This window comes from Malaclemys terrapin, chromosome 8 (assembly GCF_027887155.1).
Source record: "Malaclemys terrapin pileata isolate rMalTer1 chromosome 8, rMalTer1.hap1, whole genome shotgun sequence".
In the NCBI taxonomy this organism is placed as follows: domain Eukaryota; kingdom Metazoa; phylum Chordata; order Testudines; family Emydidae; genus Malaclemys; species Malaclemys terrapin.
Window position 1 is genome coordinate 56,557,389 of NC_071512.1, and position 15,198 is coordinate 56,572,586.

General features: G+C 46.8%; 1 protein-coding gene across 2 annotated transcripts in view; it reads right to left on the bottom strand.

Moving 5' to 3' along the window:
- Nucleotides 1-7,020: 7,020 nt before the first annotated feature.
- COLGALT2 (collagen beta(1-O)galactosyltransferase 2) overlaps nt 7,021-15,198 on the bottom strand; it is a 98,625-nt gene continuing 90,447 nt past the window's right edge. For both annotated transcript variants that reach the window (XM_054036400.1, XM_054036401.1), the window contains exons 8-12: nt 14,906-15,012; nt 12,963-13,095; nt 12,020-12,147; nt 10,653-10,859; nt 7,021-8,865 (exon numbers count right to left, since the gene is read on the bottom strand). In XM_054036400.1, coding sequence (XP_053892375.1) covers nt 8,589-8,865; nt 10,653-10,859; nt 12,020-12,147; nt 12,963-13,095; nt 14,906-15,012 — 852 coding nt within the window. In that variant the 3' untranslated portion in view covers nt 7,021-8,588. The remainder of the gene's footprint in view (nt 8,866-10,652; nt 10,860-12,019; nt 12,148-12,962; nt 13,096-14,905; nt 15,013-15,198) is intronic.

Below are 15,198 nucleotides of genomic sequence, written 5' to 3' on the forward strand. Positions count from 1 at the left end.
ACTCCAGTTGAGGCCTAATCAGCATGGAGTAGAACGGAAGAATTACTTCTCATGTCTTGCTTACAGCACTCATGCTAATACAACCCAGAAGGATGTTTGCTTTTTTTGCAACGGTGTTACACTGTTGACTCGTATTTAACTTATGGTCCACTATGACCCCCAGATCCCTTTCCACAGTACTCCTTCCTAGGTAGTCATTTCCCATTTTGTATGTGTGCAATTGATTGTTCCTTTCTAAGTGGCGTACTTTGCATTTGTCCTTATTGAATTTAATCCTGTTTACCTCAGACCATTTGTCCAGATCATTTTGAATTTTAATCCTATCCTCCAAAGCACTTTGTATTGTTTGCAAACTTTGTAAGTGTACTCTCTATGCCATTATCTAAATCATTGATGAAGAGAACTGGACCTAGGACCAGTCCCTGCAGGACCCCACTTGATATCCCTTCTAGCTTGTGAACTACTCTCTGGGACTGGTTTTCCAACCAGTTATGCACCCACTTTACAGTAGCTCCATCTTGGTTGTATTTCCCTAGTTTGTTTATGAGAAGGTCATGTAAGACGGTATCAAAAGCCTTACTAAAATGAAGATATATCATATCTACCATTTCCCCCTCCACAAGGTTTGTTAACTTGTCAAAGAAAGCTATTAGGTTGATTTGAACGCAATGTGTTCTTGACAAATCCATGCTGTTACTTATCACCTTATTATCTTCTAGGTGTTTGCAAATAGATTGCTTAATTATTTGCTCTGTCATCTTTCCGGGTAATGAAGTTAAACTGACCGGTCTGTAATTCCCCCTTTTTATAGGCTGGCACTATACTTGCCCTTTTCCACTTTTCTGGAATCTCACCCGTCTTCCATGACTTTTTGAAGATAATTACTAATGGCTCAGATATCTCTTGATTCAGCTTCTTGAGTATTCTAGTATGTATTTCATCAAGCCCTGCTGACTTGAAGACATCTAACTTATCTAAGTAATTTTTAACTTGTTCTTTCCCTATTTTAGCCTCTGATCCTACCTCATTTTCACTTGCATTCACTATGTTAGATGTCCAATCGCTACTAACCTTTTTGGTGAAAACTGGAACCAAAAAGTCATTTAGCACTTCTGCCTCCCCCTCCCCCGCCCCCATTGACTAATGGGCCTACCCTCTCCTTGCCCTTGCTTCTAATGAATTTGTAGAATGTCTTTCTCAGTCCTTCGAGTAAGATGAGGGAAGGATATATATAAAGATGCATGAAGCAGCATATGGACTCCAGGCAGGACCCCATTTGTTACATGAGAGAGAGATGTGGTGTTTTGTAAAGCTCCAGTCCTCTTTTCTTCTGTCCCCATGACAGTCCGCACCAGCTCCTGCCCCTTTTTTTACCTCTGAAGTTTTCTGGAGTGGGTTGTGTTGAACTGTGAGCCATTTCAAAATTCAGATCACGTTTAGTCTGATTATGAAAAACAAAACTACAAAACACTACTGCACCCACACACAATCAGAGAAAGAGTTTTCTTTGGCTGTGATGCTGCAACCAGCTTAGCACAGGTGAACCTCTGTGTCTACATAGAGCTCATTACAAATGATCTGTAAGTTGTTTGGGGCAGGGCCTGTCTTGATATCTGTGTTGCATAGGACTGAGCATGTTCTTAACACATCCGCTAATAATAGGTTTCAATGAGATCTCCAGAAACATGCCATGTTTGAAGTTACTAGCTTCAGCTATTTTTTGACTTATGAATTCAGAGTGGAACGTACAGGCAAGTGTGCTTTTTTTCCTCTTAGATATGTATAACAAAAAACAAGTGCATTAAATTTGCACTTCCTTTCCAAAAAGCCTTTACTTCTGCTTAAGCCAAAGCATGAACAACTGCCTCTAGAAAGGAATTCATTTGAAAGTAATGAGCAACTGCAAAAGGGAAGGGGGAGAAAAGTATTTATAATAGAGAAGTAGGAATGCAGTGTCACATCAGGATGTTCCTGCTCGCACTCTGCTCATACGTAAGTTTGGAAAGTAGCAGTTTGCTAGGAAAAATCGGTTTTATTTTGCAGGGAAAAGAGGTGAGGCCACACTGCAGCATCTAGCTAATAAAATAAGACTCATGAAATTATGCAAAACTTGTTCTTTCCTTTTTCTGAAACTGGCATTTACAGCCCCTGAATCATTCACGGCATAGTAATGAAATGAAATGAAAACATTTTTGATGGATCAGTAAAAGTTTTGTTTCTAATAAAAACAAACACTCTGACCGTACTTTACCTACTCAAGCACCCACAACATTCAATGGCTGTGCTTAACTGAGATAGCGCTGCACCAATTTGAGAGCATCCTCTTATCAATCTGGGCCCCCATCTGATTTCCTTGCTTCATAAACAAAGTTTGTTGTATACAGCAGAGGTAGTGACACACAGTGCCCGGGCTTTCCAAGCAGAAGCCTCACCTGCTAAAATGTAACAAGCAATCTTACACTCCCTGTCTCCTCATCCTCCAGCCAGGGGTTCCCCAACTTCTTTCTCCTATGCTGCACCTGTGCAGTGGCAATAAGCACAGCGGCCCACTATTAACACTTTGTGAGGAAAATTACTATATACTGTACATGGAAACTGTATATACCAGCAGGTGGCCAGTACTCATGGGGTGCATCGTTCCACTATCCTTCAGTGCTGGGCCTGAGGGCAGGTGCCACCCCTCCTCCCCAATGGCAGTGCGCCCCAGGATGCCCGGCACCTAGGGGTGCCAGGCATCATGCCCAGATGGTAAAAGTCTGCAGTAACCAGCCTCTGGCACCAGGGGTGGGGGGAAGGCAGCGCAGCCTGACGGAGAGAACTGGCTGGCTCCTAAACCGGGCTCCAAAGTAGGTACTGGCGCTGTCTGGGTGTAACCTGTCTGCCCAGCCCCTTGCTTCAGGGACCCCCACCCCGCCCTACTGTGCCCCAATTTCCCCTCCCTGGCCCCTCGCTCCAGGGACCAACCAACCCTGCTGTGCCCTGATTTCCCAACTCCAAAGACCAACACCCCACCCCTCCTACTGTGCCCTGACTGCCCCAGCCCCTTGCTCCAACCCTCCCCCCTTCCCTGCTGTGCCCCGAGTTCTGGGGTGAGGAAATTGGGCAGAAAGGTTCCACATCAGCACTTCCCCACCCTGCAGGTGCGTCTCAGGGGCTGGGGGAAACCGAGCAACGGGGCAGGGGTGGAGAGTGTGTGACAAGGGGGGAGAGCTAGGTGGGGCCGGGCCTCAGGGGAAGAGGTGGGGCAGGGCTGTTCGGTTTTCAGGCATTAGAAAGTTGGCAACCCTACCAGCACCCCCTTCCCTTGCAGAATTAGGGCAAAAGCTCTGACCTTACCCTGCCCCAAATCGAGCCGAAGTGCCATGTTCCCCCCCCACACACACACTTACCATCAGCAAGGGCCCTCTGCCCTCTAGGAACACGGGGAGGGGGGGCGGGCACGTGGCTGAGGGCCCTTGGTGTTGCCTCTCACCGGTGGCAGGCATGGCACATTCTGCTCAGCCCTGGGACCGCCACAGCGGCAGCACCAGCTCAGCCTGCAGGGCCCAGATCTGCAGCAGGCGGAGAGCCCCCGTTTCCCCCAAACGAGCTGGGGAGAAACTGAGAAAGGAAACAGAACTGGTTACCCCAGTGAGATCAGGGGCTCAGCCCCAGAGACCCCCAGCCAGGGCCTGGGGCAGAGGGGGGTGTGGTGGTGGGGGTAATACTGAGACCAGTTTGGTCCAAGATGGCTCACAAAGCCGGCTCACTGGGGGGGGCCAGAAGCAGCGTTAATGGTGTTTCGGGGGGGGTGGGACAGTCGGGGGGGGGGTGAGGTGTCGGAATGCCACATATCGGGGGGGCTGGGGCAGGGAACACCACCTATATCTCCCCCCCCGCCCCCTTCACCTGCCAGCGGATCACCCCGGATGTCTGTGTTGCGGCCCACCTTTGGGAACCCCTGCGGTAGCTCACTGTGTAATATGCTCACGGCAGCCAAAGAACAATAGCACGCAAGAAAGCAAATGAACATTCGCAAGTGTGCTTTAGACCAGGAGTTCGAAACCTTTTCTTTCTGCGGGTCCTCCCCATGCTATAAAAACCTCCAGGGCCCACCAGGGGTGGGGTGGGGGACACGGGCTCCGGACCGGGGCGGGGGGGAAGGGGGTGGGGCCTGGGGCATGGGCATAGTTTGACTTCTATTTGGGGGTGGCAAGGGCCACCAGGGCTCAAGCCAGCTATGCACGGCAGGGAGCGCTATCTCCACCCCCCGACTCATCTCAGTAGGGCACCCAGCCTTTCTGGGTTGTGGTGGGAACGCAACCAAAAACTGTAACTCAGAGGGGTGAACTTAGCTAAAAAAGTTTGAAAAACCGCTCAGGGGGTACCTAGGGGCTGTGTGCAGGCAGAGGGGGTAGCTCAGGGTGCAGGGAGAGAGTAGCTAGGGGCTGTGTGAAGGGAGGGGGTAGATCAGGGTGCAGGGAGAGAGTAGCTAGGGGCTGTGTGAAGGGAGGGGGTAGATCAGGGTGCAGGGAGAGGGTAGCTAGGGGCTGTGTGCATGCAGGAGGGTTACTCGGTGCAGGGAGGGGGTAGCTAGGGGCTGTGTGAAGGCAACGGGGTAGCTCGGGGTGCAGGGAGAGGGGTAGGTAGGGGTGCGTGCAGGCAGGCACGAGGGTTACTCAGGGTGCAGGGAGAGGAGTAGCTAAGGTATGTGTGCGGGCTGGGGATTCCCACCCAATGGGAACTGCAGAGTTGGCACTTGGGATGTGGGCAGCATGCGGAGGGAGACCCCCCTGACCCCCTCTGAACCTAGGAGCTGGACATGCCACTTCCAGGAGTGGCGCGGAGCTGGGGCAGGTAGGGAGCCTGCTTTAGCCCCGCTGGACTTTTAGCGGCCTATTAAAATCTCCGAGATTGGTTTCAGCAGCCTCTGGGAGATCAAGGCCGATTCCAGGAGACTCCCAGCCAATCCGTGAGGGTTGGCAACCCTCCCTTATGGGGACTATGCCCCGGCCAGCTGGCTTCATGCCCATGCTCCTTCTCTGTGAGCAACGAGCACCAACGGTGCCTATTTCAGCGGTGACCATGTTATCAGAGCTAATACTTAGAGCACCGTTCCACCTCTCCAACAGTTGCTCTTCTCTGCTACCTAGCCCCAAGAACTCTCATCTACCCCCCCCTTTATGCAAATATTGTACACGTACAATGGAGATGTGCCAAACCGGGGACTTTCCTCCTGCAAAATGTCCTTCCCATTGTGGTTTTCAGGGATTGCTCCCATCTAAAGCAGTGTTACCGCTGAATTGAAGAGAAATGGCTATTTGCACTATGAAACGCATGCTAATATCAGTATTTCCATATTCTTCCTGGGCGAAGCCACCTATACTCAAAACCTGCCCCGTCTCTGAGGGAAGCATGTGAAATCTTTGTGACGCTGTGTTCACATGCATAATGAAATGTGAAAGAACCTGATTTCTTGCATGGTTTTCCCTTTCTAGCCCCGACTACTTTAAAACTGATGTTTAGTTTCACTGTTGTTCTCCAAGTGGGCTTGCACAAAGGGCTTGCTCCTGCTCCCGCACTGACGTCCATGTCAAGATTCGTATTGACTTCAATGGGTCAAGGCAAAGCCCCTCCTGATGAGTTGCAGTACCACCATGATCTGCGTGTTTATATTTTTCAAATCATGCTTTTAAAACAGCAGAGCAGAAAGCAAGCAGTGTCTCACTGAACAGTGCCACCTGCTGGCCAGCCAGGCTCAAAATGGACGTCAGGTCTGCCCTGCGGGCTGGAGAATAAAGACCTGAATATGGGGATGGAGGCTTTATAAAAAGGGAAAAACAACACAATTTGTGGCAGGGCTTGGCAGTTCATAGCCCTGGCACCTCTGGGCTTGCTGCATCAGTTATGAATGCAAAAAAATTGTTTGAGCCCCCAGCATCTAATTACTTGAGCTCTGGCACCTATTTCATTAGAAATTAAGTAGTAGGGGAAAAACCCCAAATCATTGACAATGGCCCAAGGATGACCCACAATCCTAGGGTTACCATACCTCCGGATTTTCCCGGCCATGTCTGGCTTTTTGGGCCTCAAATCCTTGTCCGGCAGGAAATCCCAAAAAGCCGGACATGTCCGGGAAAATAGGGAGGGAGGGCCCGGTGGTGCTGGGGCCGGGGGCCGGGGCTGGCGGTGCTGGGGCCGGGGTTGGGGCCGGCGGTGCTCGGCCGTGGCCAGGCCGGAGCTGGGGTTGGCGCCGGTGGTGCTCGGCCGGGGCCGGGCTGGGGCCGGGGCCAGGGCCGGCGGTGCTCGGCCGGGAGTGCTTGGCCAGGGGTCGGCGCCCCAGGGCCCGAGCTGAGCCAGGTGGGAGACGCCGGGGCCAGAGCCTCTTGGCCTGGGCCAGCCAGCCGCTGGAGGGAGCCACTCGGCCAGGGGGGGCCGGACTGGGCCGCGCCGCATCCCGCCCCAGCCCACCTGCTGCCTCCCTGTTTCAGGCTTCCCGCGAACATTTGATTCGTGGGAAGCAGGGGAGGGGGAGGAGCAGGGGGCGGAGCGTTCAGGGAAGGGGGCAGAGTTGGGGCGGGGACTTTGGGGAAAGGGGCGGAGTTGGGGCGGGGCCGGGGCCCCGTGGAGTGTCCTCCTTTTTTAAAACTAAAATATGGTAACCCTACACAATCCTTATTCCACATGTGCTAAGTTTCATGACTAGGCCACTTTCTTCAGCCTGGGGTGTGGACGAGGCTGCACCACATGGGGCAGTTGTGGAACATGTGTTTGTGGTTAGGGGCCAGGGGAACAGGCTCACAAAAATTTTACATTTTAAATTGGATTTGGTTAAGTGCAAGAGTCCCACTGACTCCACTGAGAGCCCCATCAGGCTCCAAAATGTTGTAGCTATGATCTTTGTGTCTCTTTGTTACTTTTTTGTGCCTTATTTCAACACCGCTGTGAAGATGCCCCAAAGCAGCATGGCAGATCCCAGCCCTGCTCACCCAGCATTCTCAGTCCAAGAGCTCCACGTAAATTAAGACTCCACACAGCTAATCAGCTTGCATCCAGTTCTATGTATTATCAGACCCGCTGATAGACAGTAACATGTCTTCTTTAGGAGAGAGCACAACATTATCAGCAATTATTAAAAAAACAAAAACCAACCACACGCTCCAATGTACAGCTCATCCAGAAAGTGAAACAATCTCTTTAAATTTTAGGCCAAGAGGATTTTTTCCCTCCCCCGACAACTTTGTGTTGCACAGAAAAAGATCTAAATCTACATCAGCTAAATCTAAGAAGTGTAGCACAAGATCACCTGCCTTATGGGACACTTTAAAAAACAACATGACTTACTATGCTGACATCTTACCCAATACTGAGTAGATCAGAACTCATCCAAAACAGAATAAGCTCACTCCTCACATTTAAAAATATATAAAAGGCAAGTTGCCTTTTTGTCCTGCAATATACAATTCTAATGCAGCCATTCAACAAAGAACAGCAGATTTGACACCATTAACATTTTCATGCTTTTCTTTTCAAAGGGACACTGTCAAGTAGGTTAGGCCCAAACCTATCAGTGAGGAAACTGAAATAGTTTTTTTATTATATTAATTGGGAAGGAAACCTAAAAGGTTTGTAGCCAAGAAACAGGAAGTGAAACTGACCATTAACAGGAAGTAGGACTGGCTGATTTAGTTTCACTGTTCAGTCTGAATGAAACACATAAAAAAAAAAGAAGAAGAAAACAAAGCACATAAGTGGCAAAAAAGCACAACGGATTTTAAAATAGATTATTAAAACTGAAACAACTAAGGCATCAGTTTAGGAGGTTGCAGACATGTCTTAGGAGACTGTGACCATCCTCTCTTTCCTTATGGCTAGATGGAATGGGAGGGGTGCCTTGAAATGTAGGAGAGAGAACTTCTGAAACTGTTTTGTATTGCAACGTGAAATGGGGACTCACGTTATGGAAGAGGTGTAGATAGCAACACAGATGAGGCCATTTTTGAAGTCATAGTGATCTTGACAGTGATCCTTTAAAACACACACACACACACACACACACACACACACACACACACACACATTCTCTCAGAGAATGGGGTTAAAAAACACAAAACAACAACAGTTAATGTTATGCAGCAGCACAGTGACAACTATCTGGAAAGGACTTACACGTGTCCACCTCAGAACCCCTATATATATTAATCTTTATAAATACAGTATTCTACACCAGGAACTGTAGAAAGACGTCATTCAAGGAAATTTTGTAATTACTAGTGTCAACTCAGTGCGCCATGGAGCCAGCTCACCACTCCACAGAGGTTTCAAAGTTACGAACCCTTGTGAGAATGGACTGGAGTTTACGATACGCTTTTTAGAAGTCTCTGTTTTTCTGCCAATCTGGAATGTTCTGGTTCAAGCCCTCCCCCCACTCCCTTTCCCAAAAAAATAAAGATTGGTTAGGTTAAGTCAGTCAGATCCAATCAATTTGCTTTGCCGCTAAAGACGGCGAGAAGGAGACCACATTGACGTCTCTAGAAGCTTCTAGGTGAAAGCTAAATTGTGAGGCAGGTTCCACTGTTGTTGTCAGAGTTACTTAGCAAGGGGGGCAGTCATAGCTCGTCCCTCGACGACGATGCATCAAGAGATGGCTGGGGGGCCAAGGCATCTTTGTTCTGGGCATCGCTGTGGATCTGGCCCTGTTGCCGGGACTTCCAGGAATGGGCTCTGTCCCAGTCAGTCGACATGGTCTCATTGTCCCAGATTGTGGATGTCTCTGTGTCACTGAGATAACCCGGCTGCCCTGTGTAATGGGTCGGATAAATAAGCAAGGGCTCTGCTGAGAAGGCTTTCAAGTCTCTGGACTCATAGTACTCCTTGTACTTCTCTCTAAAGAAAGGAAAACAAATATTACTAGCAGAAATAACTCTTGCTTGGCACCACTGTACTTGCCTTGCCTTTCCATCGGTTATGAGCCAATCTACTGAGCTAGGACTAGTCGTTAGGGTTAGATGCTCATCACAGGGTGAAACCTGGGCAAATGATTGAAGGCTTGAGATGAACTGAGCAGTGAGGACACTATTAGTCCTTTTGGAAAAGTGATTTTTATACAATAAAATAAAGGATCCTAAAGAATGACAAAGTATTTCAGAAACCATGCACTTCATCTGCCACTAGGGAGCAGCCAGCTATGGAGGGGGATCCTGCAGCTATTTGAATAGCAACACTATGAGAGAACAGGACAGGAAGCATACTGGATCCATCTGGAAATTCTACTGTGACTGTAGCCCCAGCATGGCAGAGATACCTGGATATGTGAGTTGGCATTTGGTATTCAACTGCTGGGCCTCTGTATCATTTCTTATTTGCACCATTGGGGTGCCATTTTTAGATGAGTTCAGGGGTGGCCTAACTCTGCTCCTGCTGAAATCAATGGTAAAACTCCCATCGACTCCAATGGGAGCAAGAGATAACAAAGGCTTTGTCTATACTTTGTCTCTTAAAATCTCCCTCTATGGCATCGCTACCAGCACAGTTCCCCCGTTGCTAGCAAAGTGATCAACTAGCCACTGGCATTTTAAGCACCACAACTTCCAATCCCATCTAGACCTGTTCTGGGCAACCCAATGGTTAGTCAATGGCAGCCTGTCTGCATTAGTGCTCCCAGTGTCTCTACCACCAGAGAAGCTGCTACTGATGCAGATAAGGCCAAAGAGTGTACCCTGCTACCACAGAGTAAGTGGTGTGGCCAATTAGGGGAACTGGCTGTCGAGCAGAACAAAGGCCTGTCTCAGATATGTTATCAAAGGTTCCACTAAGCCTGTATACAGGACTAGAAGACAATTGTCAGAGGGACACTGCAGCACCTGTTGGAAGCAGGGACCAATGATGTGGCACCCCAAATTCTTTTGGGGAGATGTCATAATGGGTAACTGGACTCTGGAAACAAGGTTAGAGGGAGCTTTATGTCAGAATTTAAAAAAAACCCTAGTTTTCTTACAAAACAAGGAAATCCACCCTTGAAAACAGATTCCTCCCATATCTTGATATCCACATTACTGTCCGGGGCTCTGAGTGAGAGCCTTGCAGAACTCTCCCCACAAAGAGGGAGACAATGTTGATAAGTCTGGCTGGGAGCTGGTTAAAAGATGTGACTTCTCCCTGCCCCACACACCTTTGAAATGAAAACCCTGGATTCTGCAACATAGCGAAGTAGGAAAGTGCCATGTAGATTCTGAAAAAGCCCTAAAAGCAGGGTTTTTAAAAAGAAAAGCTCTGAGTTGCACAGAGATCTTTTCCAGGTCCTATGCCAGGTAAGGCATTCCAAAGTAGGCACTATCTATATAATCATAATAATACACCTATACAGTTACTTCCAATCAGAAATCACCAGCTGCTTCAAAAATACAAATTTATGAATCCCAAAAGACCTCTCTGAGTTAGGATATTATTACATAAATTCAAGCACAGAAAGTTCCGGAGATTTGCTCAACATCTGCAGCAGTGCTGGCAATATCCAAGAATCATAATATCCAGTCCTCTGCTCCGCCTACTAGGTTATGCTATGGAGATGCACTGGATAATTAGCAACACAACGTCCAGTTTAAGATCAGTTAGCAAGGTACAGCTCACGCAAAGCTGGCTGGCTTTCCAAGCAACAAAGGGGTTTTACTTACACAGGATGCTTGTTGTACATGATCGGCAGGAATTCATCCACAGGCAGCATCTTGCTAAAAGGTTCGGCCCCAATTAGTTTCTGAGCCCCTTCAAAGGAGATTGCATACCCCAGGGTCCAATAAGAGTAATCTGCTTCCACAAGGTTCATTACGTTAGGAACTGCCTTCTCAGGGCGCTGCACCTGCATCCTTTTCCGACCAATGTAGCTGAAGGGGAGAAAAACCCACCGCAGTGGAAACTAAGGCCTGTTTCCATGATCAGCTCTGCAGTGCAATTATATTGTAACTGGGACATCAGGCATTCCCACTTCAACCAGGGCTGATCAAAGGCCTTTTAAGTCAGTGGGAGTTTTTCCACTGACTTCACTGGACCATGGATCAGGTCCAAAGTGCACCCACAAATCAAATGCTACTCCTGGAATTCTCCAGTGCCACATCTGCCCGTGCAGTCCAAGGAGATTACGGGTCCCAAAACCAATGCGCCATCCTGACCCAAGCAAGGATTTGAATTCTCTATGGTGCGCATCCAGTGAGGTGCTGGAGGCTTCTCAGGAGCCTCTTGTTAAAACTCCATCATTCTACAGACAGGAGGGTTGGTGTGATTCCCCAGCCTTATCCCTTCTCTGGATGAAGCCCAGATAAATCAGCGACACCAGACAGCTTATCCCTTATAAAAATACATCTGAAGAGAAAACGTTTTGCTTTTGGATTGTCACAGGCACAGATCCAGTGACCCACATAACCCGAGTGCCAGAAAGCACCAAGCAGCAGGGGGGTTATAAAAATGCCATGGGGAGGAGCCCCCTAAAAGGTCTTCTCCCCCTTCTCCAGCTGGCCAGTTCGAACTCTGCTCCCTTGGCAGTGAACTTGGAATTGTTTTCAGGAACAGGACATAAAGATTTCCAGCTCAGTCTGTTTGCTGGCTAGACGGTACCATTCTCCTCTTGCTTCTCTTTGTGAGAATGAGTTTGTATTTAAATGACTAAACATAAGAGTTCAAATACACTGTGTTGATGGGGGAGGAACAGGGAGCACATGCACCCTGTGTCACAGGAATTAGCTCAGAGTGGGGAACTGGGGTTATTGGGAGGCCATGGCTATATCGCTGTGGGCACCTGTTTATCAAAGAGTACCCGCAATGTGCTTCATTCGATGGAGGTTTTAGCTATTCCAGCCCCTTTAAAATTAACCCCCATTATTGAGTCTCTGGGATTTTATTCTTCCATGCTGCATTCCCCGTAGGCAGCCGTGTCTGATTATTATGAGGGTACATCCATGTTATTGAAATGCTCAGTTCATGTGGGAGCAGGGGAGAGAGTTTCCAGCTGGTTTAGGGCAGTGAAAGCTCTTGGGACAAGACTACTTACATGAGCTCCCAGTCTAGCTGGACTTGCTCTATATCGTCCATCAATTTCATGAGCTTCCTCTTAAACTGATGCTCAAAGCGCACGTCGTCTTCGATAACGAGAGTCTTCTCCAGCTCTCTGTTCACCACCTAAAAGGGATGTTTTCAAATGAGACTGAAATGGCCCATATGCTATTGAGGGGCCAGTTCTGCACCCTCTGAAGCTCCACCGAGCCCCCCATTGAGAGCAGGACTGAGCCCCCCATGCTCTTTGATCAGTATGAAGGTTAATGGTCATCAAAATTGGTGACATTCAATTCTACACAGGTTTAGAATCAGAAAAAGCTCATGGGTGAAATCCTGCAACAAAATTGCTTCATTTTTTTTTTCTCCCCAAGCACAACAGTGCCCCAAACAGGCTGGCTAAGAGTTTTGTGAAAAATGTCATGACCACAATCCAGACGTGTGACACAGTCACACAGACTGGGAGCTGTTTGCAAACTGACCGCACAATAGGAGCTGCTCAGTACTCAGCACTTTTGAAAATCAGGCTGCTTATGTGCCCAGATATGAACTTAGGAGCCTAACTGCTGCTCCTGTTTTTGAAAATCAGAACCTTTTGTGAGATCCTGGATAATTCACACCAAAATAAGAGATGTTTTAGGGTAGCAGCCGTGTTAGTCTGTATCCGTAAAAAGAACAGGAGTACTTGTGGCACCTTAGAGACTAACAAATTTATTAGAGCATAAGCTTTCGTGGACTACAGCCCACTTCTTCGGATGCATCCGAAGAAGTGGGCTGTAGTCCACGAAAGCTTATGCTCTAATAAATTTGTTAGTCTCTAAGGTGCCACAAGTACTCCTGTTCTTTTTACAAAATAAGAGAGACTATCTAAAAATAAAACATTACTTCCTTCCCGCAGCATCCAAGTATAATACAACTGCCAGAGCACAGATATTATTTACCTCTTTCCAGATAGAATAGTGGCTAAGAAAGCAGCCAATTTCCCCCCTGGTTAGTGGCCTGGAAGAGTAAGGATCCTGGTAACCAGGTAGCATATCAATATTCAGAGCTTTCAGCTGACTTGTATTCAATGCCCTGAGGAAAGAGAGAGCTGCTTTCAGTATTAAGAACTTTTATAGATGTTACTATTTTTTACTCAGGCAAAAAAACAATGAAATTGTTTAGCAGTGAAAAGACTTTCCTGAGCTAGGGAAGTTCCCAAAATAGGCTGTGTATTTGTAGCAGTTTAATTTGATCTAAATCATGCTGAACATAAAAGATATTTTTTAGGACATTCACCCCCAACAGTTTCAAGAAACTGCAGAATCTTAAAAGGGTCATTGTCATATTGTTAATAACACTATAGCTATATTCACACTGGAAGACTAGAGAACACCTAGCTCACCTTCCACTAAGAGTTTTGTTTGCTTTTCCATTTCTCTCACCTTGAACAACAGCACTAGAGCAGTCAGTATTATATTTGCTTATGGTCAGTTTCACTTTCAAGTTCTAATGCCCTAGCACTACAGAGGCCACTAAGGCAGAGAGACACCAGGAAACCCAAGATCTGTTCCTAACTGTGCCACTGACTTCCTGAGAAGCCTTGGGAAAGTCACTCAGCCCTGGACTTTCAAATGAGATTTGGGCACCTGACTCCCTTAGTAAACCCCAGCCTTAACCTCAGTGCCTCAGTTTCCCCATGTATAAAATGGAGATTTTGTACATTGCTTTGAGAGTCACAACTAAAAAGAAAACTTTATCTGTGTTTACATTACTATAACGTAGCACAGTGGTTCCCAAACTGGGGCTCGTGAACCCCTGGGGGTTTGCAAAATGTTACAGGGGGTTCTCGGAAAAAATTCTCTAATGGCGGACAGAGCTGTCCCTAGGGACTCTCAGCAGCACGGGGCCAGAAGCCCGGAGCCCCTGGACTTCCAAGAGCTAAGCAGATCAAAGCAAGCATATCTATCACACTGAGGAGATTAAAACGTCAAGACTCCTTATAAGCAACAGAAAGGGAGGTGGATATTTTTTGCTGTTTTTTAAAATTAAATAGGCAGCTAGTATTGTTTTTAAAATTATTAAGAACAAGTTTAAGCTTTGTTTTAACGTGCGTTGTTTGCCTGGACTGTTCAAGACCTGAATGCTTGTGTAGGAGGAACTCTTTGAGTTGGCTTCTTAAATACCTTCTTGCTGTTTCACATCTGATACTCCTTGATGAAACATAGGAACCTTGTCTTATAAAAGGCTTATTCAAAGTGATACAAGATACGAAAGTGAGATCTTGGAAGAGTGTTGCCATTTTCATAATGTAATAAAAATACTGTAATGATAAATAATAAATAGTGTGTAATAAGCATCATAAAAACAAATTTTATATTTCCAAGATCACTGCTTTTATAATTTATAATCAGATAAAGGAGAAAATTCCTGGAAATATTCATTTTTAGGAGGGGGTTCGCAAGACTTGACATTTTAGTGAAAGGGGTTCACAGGTTGTTAAAGTTTGGGAACCACTGATGTAGCACAATGCTGCAGCATTGGGATTGGACATATTGCAGGGGAATATTTAAATACCACAAAAATGTTTTCATTATCATACACCTATTTAATTTTATGACAATGTTTCTATTCAGAGAACTTTGTCTTGAAGAAAACTTTACTTCTGGGCCTAAACTATCTTACCAGATCTCTAACGGAGACTGATCAGAGTAAGAGAAGAATAAAAGAACAGCATGAAAACTTTTTTTTTGTTGTTGTTTTTTTGCAAAACTGCACCAAATAGTACATTAAAAATGAAAACTCATAATCACAGGGCATCAAAGAGAATTGACTGAAATTAATCAAGGTAGCACTTCTAATCAACAGTTCTGCTATGCAGAACCAGATCTTTCCAAAGACTCACTTGCCATCCACAGCTTCTACTATCTTGACTGCAATCTCCTGCTCATAGAGTGTCCGCAGCATTCGATCCCGCCTGTCTTTTCGACGCTTCAGGTTGATCATGAAAATCTGGGTTAAGAAAGACATCAGAAAACTCTGGCTCAATGCAAAGTCCAGATCCAAGTTTGTGCCAGAGCTCAGCAGGTTTTGGACCCTGTTAAAGGTCCAGCAGCATTTCCATTCAAGAGCGTCGTTTTCGGGTTACTATAAATTTGTCAGACATTTATCTTTTGAGCTGCAATTCAGAATATTTGT